Source organism: Brassica oleracea, chromosome C7 (assembly GCF_000695525.1).
Source record: "Brassica oleracea var. oleracea cultivar TO1000 chromosome C7, BOL, whole genome shotgun sequence".
NCBI lineage: Eukaryota > Viridiplantae > Streptophyta > Magnoliopsida > Brassicales > Brassicaceae > Brassica > Brassica oleracea.
This window is the reverse complement of record NC_027754.1, coordinates 4,900,958-4,906,891: the sequence shown is the minus strand read 5'-3', so window position 1 is coordinate 4,906,891 and position 5,934 is coordinate 4,900,958. Positions and strand designations below refer to the sequence as shown.

Below are 5,934 nucleotides of genomic sequence, written 5' to 3'. Positions count from 1 at the left end.
AGGCTTTATAGCGGATATTCGAGAACCAAAACATGGCATCTTCCACAAAAAAAGAGACTCATCAAAAAGGTCGAGTAGTTAAAAAAAAAAAGGGTTGAGGAATCCAAGTTAACTTAATCCCAAAAGAGATCAGTCTAGCTAAACACATTTAAAACCGCCGGACAAACAAAAACCGCAACCAACCGTAGAGCTTCACAACATCATAAACAGATGTTAGCTTAAAACACTATGGAATAGAGAGCTAAAGGAGAAAAAAAGTCCAAACTAAAGCTCTATCCTCAGTTACAAAGATCTTTAACTGGGGAAAGGAAAACAGAGTCCAAAAGCTAAACCTAAACGAAACCGGAGAATCATCCCAGACTCGACGAAAAAATTATGGAAATCGTATTTCCCCTCGCATTTTCGAAGAATTTCTATTTCCAAAATATTCTGAAACGAGAAATTGATTTTGGAACGAGTTTTCATGCAACATAACAAATTACATTTGCAAAAAAAAAGAAAAAAATATATGAAACCAATGGGTTAGTCACTAATCATATCTCCCCAAAATTTAGTAAAGAAAAATGAAGAACGAACAAATAAAGAATCAAAAGTATTCAAATTGAAGCGAACCGAAGAATGAAAAAAAAAAGACAAATAAAAGAGAGAAGTTCTATATCATTTGTAAGCCAAAAATCATAATTGAAATTTTAAAGTTCTTCAACCTTTGATCTGCAAGTTACTCATCTAACCTTCAACCTGATCTTCATTGTTCTGCGCCCTGAGATTCAGCCAAGGATGCTGCAGGCATTGTTGAGCAGTAGGTCGTTTCTCTGGCTCAAAAGCAAGAATCGGACAAAGAAATTCCGCAAATTCGCGTGCTTCTGCTTCAGGCAGCTTGTACTTATCGGTCAGTAAACGGTCCAGTGGCCAATATTTCAACCTCCGGATCCTCTTTAGGTCCCCATGTCTGTCAAAGTAATCCTTTGATCTCGCACCTCCAGTGGCAATCTAATCAAAACATATGCATCAAAGAGACTGTAACCGAGCTATAAAGAGACTAAACTAAAGTGTTTTTTTTTCCAGGTACCTTCCGAGGTATTTTTCCTAAGAGTTCCATCATAAGAGCAAGGTGGTCCTAATGCCAAACAAGCGAAGAAGAATGCATATATTAACAAAAAAACAAAAGAATACTCTTAGGGATTTCTTGACAAAACCATCTTTACCTCGTCTTCTCCATAACCATTTCCATCTTTTGGAGCGAAAAGCATATCTCCTGTGGCAAGCTCAAAAGCGGTACAAGCAAAAGACCACATGTCAACAGAGAAAGAGTAGCCTGACTGAAGTATTACCTCAGGAGCTCTGTACTGTCTTGTCTGTATCTCTTCCGCAAACTTGTTATCAGCCCAACAAGCGTTCCCAAAGTCCACAACTTTGCATCTCATATCAATCCCATCTAAACTTCTGACGGTCTTTGTCGGTGTCTCACTTAAACCCACTATGGAAACTCTTCTTCCCGATATTTTAGCAACCGCTCTTCTTGCTCTCCTCTTCAACTTCTTCTCAATCAGATTCATGGTTGCTGCACCGTTTTGGTTTCCCTCGGGTTTTTCTAGTATCGGTGTGAGTCCAGATCTGATGGGATCCTTGGCAGCGTCAATGGTGGAACAAAGAAGAATGTTTTCGGGTTTTAAGTCGGAGTGGATCATACCGAGTTCACGGTGCAGATAATCCAGACCGGTCAGTATACATTTGCATATCTCCCGCACTTTATTCAACTCCATGGCTTTATACCGATTGTATTTAATCAAACGGAGCAAGCTATCGCCGAGAAACTCGAGCACCATGCATAAATGCTGCCCGTTGGGACCTGCGTGCTTGAAGTCATCGATTAGACGAACAACACATTTGGTGTTGGCAGGATCTCCATCAGCGGCAGCTTGAAGAAGTTCGATCTCGTGAAGTGCAGCTTGAGAAAAGTGTTGGGCGCTCTTCTGAATCTTCAAAGCAACATAATTCTGTAACAGACACAGACACAATTATTACACAAAATGTGAGTAGAAAAGAAGAAGAGAAAGGAGAAACAGTAACTAATGGAAACAAGAGCCAAGAATGAAGATGCCTATGTCAAGAAGCTTGTAGAAGTTAATTTCAATTTTTATAAAAACTAGGGATTCTCTAATCTATAGACATGGACATGTATGCTCATATATTCTAAGCAAAACATCAGAATTATTTTCTGGAAATTAGAAAATATAAGAGAGTCAAAGTGTTTTCCTGTTTCAGGGAAGGTAAAGAACTCTCAAGATAGAGCTCAGAAGAGAAGAAAGTAAACTTATAGTTGATGAAACATTCATAAAGTCACGGTGACATTTAAAAAACGACGCCATTTAAAACGCATTTATATCCAATACGCAGCTCTAGGTAGTTTCTTCCTTAAACAAACTGCTATGGTTGGTTAACTACATAGTACAGTGTCAAAATCTATAACCATGACCCACAAATTCAAAACTTTGCCTTTTTTCTGAAAGAGAGATCACTTCACAAGAAGATGTTGAAAGAAGCCAAGATCTTGCACCAAAACAGATCAGAACCCAGATAAAAGGAATTCGAGTTAGACTAATGGTTACAAATATACGAAATCAAACTCTGCATTTAAGATCATGTTGGCATAACAAAGGAGAGAGATGCTTACAGAGGTGTGAGTATCATAGGCAAGCCAAACGGTGGAGAATTGGCCCCAACCAAGTTTTCTCTGAGCAATGTAACGGCCACCGGAAAACTGGTCTCCGATTCTAACGGCGTGATATCCACCTTTACGGTACGAATCGAAGCCCTCATCGTCTTCTTCTGATCCAGACGAGGATGAACACGACATATTTTCTCTTTCCCTGTTCGAATATTACCGTAAAGATCCGAGTTTTGTGCACTTTGTTTGTCAAAGTTTGGATCTTTGAATAAAAGAAAGAGAGAGAGAGGAACAGCACTTAGATTGCGTTGTGGCTTCAAAACGTAAGACTCGCTCCACCTTTTGCTCCTCCTGTCTTTTTTTATTTTATTGATTGGTGCTTCAAACATTTTCCCATTTTAACGTTGTCCAATTCTCCATTTTGCCCTCATGGTGCTGTAGTGTTTTGGCTCTGGTTTACAGACCAAACAGAACCGTGTTTGATCTCACTCTCTGCTTGAGTTTAGACCCTTCATTTATCATTGTTGCAGAAGCGCTATCAAGATCTCACGTTCGAGCCCAACAAGCATATAAAGTTGTGACTGCCTCTAGCTCTAAGTTTTGATTATGTCCTCCAATAAGGTGTCTATGTCTCTGTGGAACGCGGTTTTCTGGCTGAGACAATACATCAGTGAACTCCACATAGAAGAATCAGGGACAATACTCTTCTCCACCATTCGTGAGAAAGTCAACCAAGCCTTCTGCAAATCACCCTTCACGCACAATTCTCCTAGCAACGGATTGTAGCTTTCTCCATCAGGTACGCAACCTCTTTCAGCCATGTCTTCCACAAACCTGATGCCGTTCATGACTCTATCTTGCTTACAGAAACCAAGAACGACAGCATTGAATGTTGACGACTGAGGCAAATAGCCTCTGGTCACCATGTCGTTTATAAGCTCAAGTGTTTCTTCCATGTAGCCTTCTTGGCTGTACCTATGAACCAAGCAATGTGATACTACCACATTAGGCACTCCTCCTTCTCCGATCATTTGATCATACGCTGTCTTCACATCATCCACACTGCCTTTCTCACATAAATTTATCAACTTGAAGCTTCTGTCAACAGCCCTCGGAAACAGTTTCTCCATCTTCAGCAAGAACTCCAGAGCTTCCTCCCAACGGTTTTCTTTGTAAAAGCCATAGACAACACTATTGTAAGGATCAACTCTCGCCCCACGAACGTTCTCGCTTTCCTCCATAAGTTCCAATATCTTTAAACCATCGTTAACCCTCCCTCCTACTGATAGCCCTTTTACCAACGTGTTAAATGTAGCAAAGTTCCTTCTAACCGCATCCGTTTTCATATCGTTGAAAATGTCAAGAGCTGAATCCAACATTCCAGCTTCACAAAACCCATTAACCAACAGATTGTACGTTTCTACATTAGGCAAGTAACCCTTCCTCTCCATCTCTTCAAAGAAGCGCTGAGCAACTCTTACTTTCCCCACCGCACAGTACCCTTTTACCAAAGTGTTACAAGCTACAACATCTACTTTACTTCCTTTACTTTCCACTCTCTCTAAAACCTCGAGCGCCTCAAACACACGTCCTTCACTGCACAAAACTTCCATCACCTTAGTCACCGTGACAACATCAGGAAGAAACCCCAAACCAAAGCATTTCTCCAGCAACACCATTGACTGAACCAACTTCTGCTCGTTGCAGTAAGCAGATATCAAGATGTTGAAAGTCACATCATTCGGTTCCTTCATCTCACACATCAAACTCCGCGCTCTCCCAACTTTCCCGTTTTTGCAAAGTGCATGAAGCAAAGTGTTATAAATCACAGCGTTTGGAGCCACACCGCCGCGTGTCTTCATGATCTGAAGAAGCTTGAAACCATCGCCAATCCTGTTCGTCAAGCAAAGACCTTTCATCAAGATCCCGTATGTGTACTCATCACCTTGGATCCCACTAGCCATCATCTTCCTTCTGAAGAACTCTCTAGCTATGTCAATATCTTCTCTCACCAACACATGAAGAATCGAATTGAAAACTTTTACTGATGGTTTGGTCCCAAATCTCGAAACAAGATCGACGACATTGATCACACGTTTGGTTAGTTTAGCGCGGCCTAATCCTCGGACGATGGTTATGAAGATAGCGTCGTCTGGAAGGGAACCGATAGAGTTAGGCATTTCGTCGAGCAGTTGGTAGACGGTTTCGAAACGGCGGAAAGAACAGAGCTTGTGGAAGAGAGCACGGTATGTGGAGTGAGAGTGGGTAAACCCAGGGAAAGTGGAGGCCCATTGGAAAGTTTGTAGAGCTCCTGAAGGTGATTTTTGGTCTAGGATGAGACGGACGATATGGTCCTCGCTAGGCACAGAAGAGGATGATGATGGTGGTGGAGAAGGTGAGCAGAGACAACGTAGTTGAAGCCGTATTCTTGTGGTCACTGCCACGTATCGAGAAGATGTCGAAAGATTTGAGATTCTCAGCATCAGGGAGAGGCACGAAACTGTCGCAACTTTCTTTCAAAAACATAAAAATAAGTCACAACTTAGGCTTGGACATTCTCTTTCTTTGTAGTAATCCTCGACTAGGATAAGACGTCGAGTTTATTTGTATATATTATCGATAGTTTCTTTTATATATTTGATCATTTTATTTATATATATAAAATATTTTTTGTTGTTATTATATAATTTCTTTCCGATAGATCGGATCAATTTTTATTAAAAATAATGGAACAAACTATAATTAATACATCATGGGTTGATCGGATTGGACATTAAACAAATTATGACATAAAAACCTTATTTTTTCTATCAACACATTCTTGAAAAAAGTGAACAGTATTGTTTTCACAGTTGAATTATTTTGACTTTTATATTCCATATTGTTTTGAAAGCTTTCAAATCAACCATCGAATTGATACATATCATTTTAATGTTTTTAGTCGTATACTTAAGGAAAACTTACATTTTTGTAATTTAAAGTCGTTTTAAAAAATTCAAAATATAACATATAAGAAAAAATATAACATATAAGAAAAATATAACATATAAGGTGTCCTCATTTTTGTATTTTAAAGTCGTTTAAAAAACTATAAATAACATATAAGGTTTCCTCACTTTTGTAATTTAAAGTCATTTTAAAAAATTCAAAATATAACATATAATAAAAAAATCTATTTTTTATTATATGGTTAATGTGATTTTTTATTTTTTTTAATACTATAAAATTAAACAAAATGAAGAAGGATGCAAAAATTGTTATCAAAT

The 5,934-nt window shown here is 38.9% G+C and overlaps 2 protein-coding genes across 3 annotated transcripts; both read right to left on the bottom strand.

The window, feature by feature from the left end:
- Window positions 1-657: 657 nt before the first annotated feature.
- Window positions 658-3,228, bottom strand: LOC106306646 (SRSF protein kinase 1). Of its 2 annotated transcripts, XM_013743327.1 has the most exons (5): window positions 2,967-3,228; window positions 2,675-2,870; window positions 1,206-1,997; window positions 1,070-1,117; window positions 658-990 (listed from the first exon to the last, which is right to left on the bottom strand). In XM_013743327.1, exons 2-5 carry the CDS (start codon window positions 2,855-2,857, stop codon window positions 727-729), a joined length of 1,287 nt encoding a protein of 428 aa, XP_013598781.1. In that variant the 5' UTR covers window positions 2,858-2,870; window positions 2,967-3,228; the 3' UTR covers window positions 658-726. The 2 variants fall into 2 exon arrangements, with proteins under 2 accessions (XP_013598781.1, XP_013598780.1); XM_013743326.1 differs by having other exon boundaries at window positions 2,675-3,227.
- LOC106306645 (pentatricopeptide repeat-containing protein At2g17525, mitochondrial) lies at window positions 3,207-5,231 on the bottom strand. Its single transcript, XM_013743325.1, has one exon. The coding sequence runs from the start codon at window positions 5,149-5,151 to the stop codon at window positions 3,262-3,264; it is 1,890 nt and encodes a 629-aa protein (XP_013598779.1). The 5' UTR covers window positions 5,152-5,231; the 3' UTR covers window positions 3,207-3,261.
- Window positions 5,232-5,934: the final 703 nt, after the last annotated feature.

What these genes read in the sequence shown, in the direction of transcription:
- LOC106306646 (XM_013743327.1), bottom strand. Translation starts at nt 2,857, where the DNA reads ATGTCGTGTTCATCCTCGTCTGGATCAGAAGAAGACGATGAGGGCTTC. An exon ending in CCTATGATACTCACACCTCT is followed by an intron (nt 1,998 to 2,674) that starts GTAAGCATCTCT and finishes TGTCTGTTACAG; the next exon opens with AATTATGTTGCTTTGAAGAT. An exon ending in TAGGAAAAATACCTCGGAAG is followed by an intron (nt 991 to 1,069) that starts GTACCTGGAAAA and finishes TGTTTTGATTAG; the next exon opens with ATTGCCACTGGAGGTGCGAG.
- LOC106306645 (XM_013743325.1), bottom strand. Translation starts at nt 5,151, where the DNA reads ATGCTGAGAATCTCAAATCTTTCGACATCTTCTCGATACGTGGCAGTG.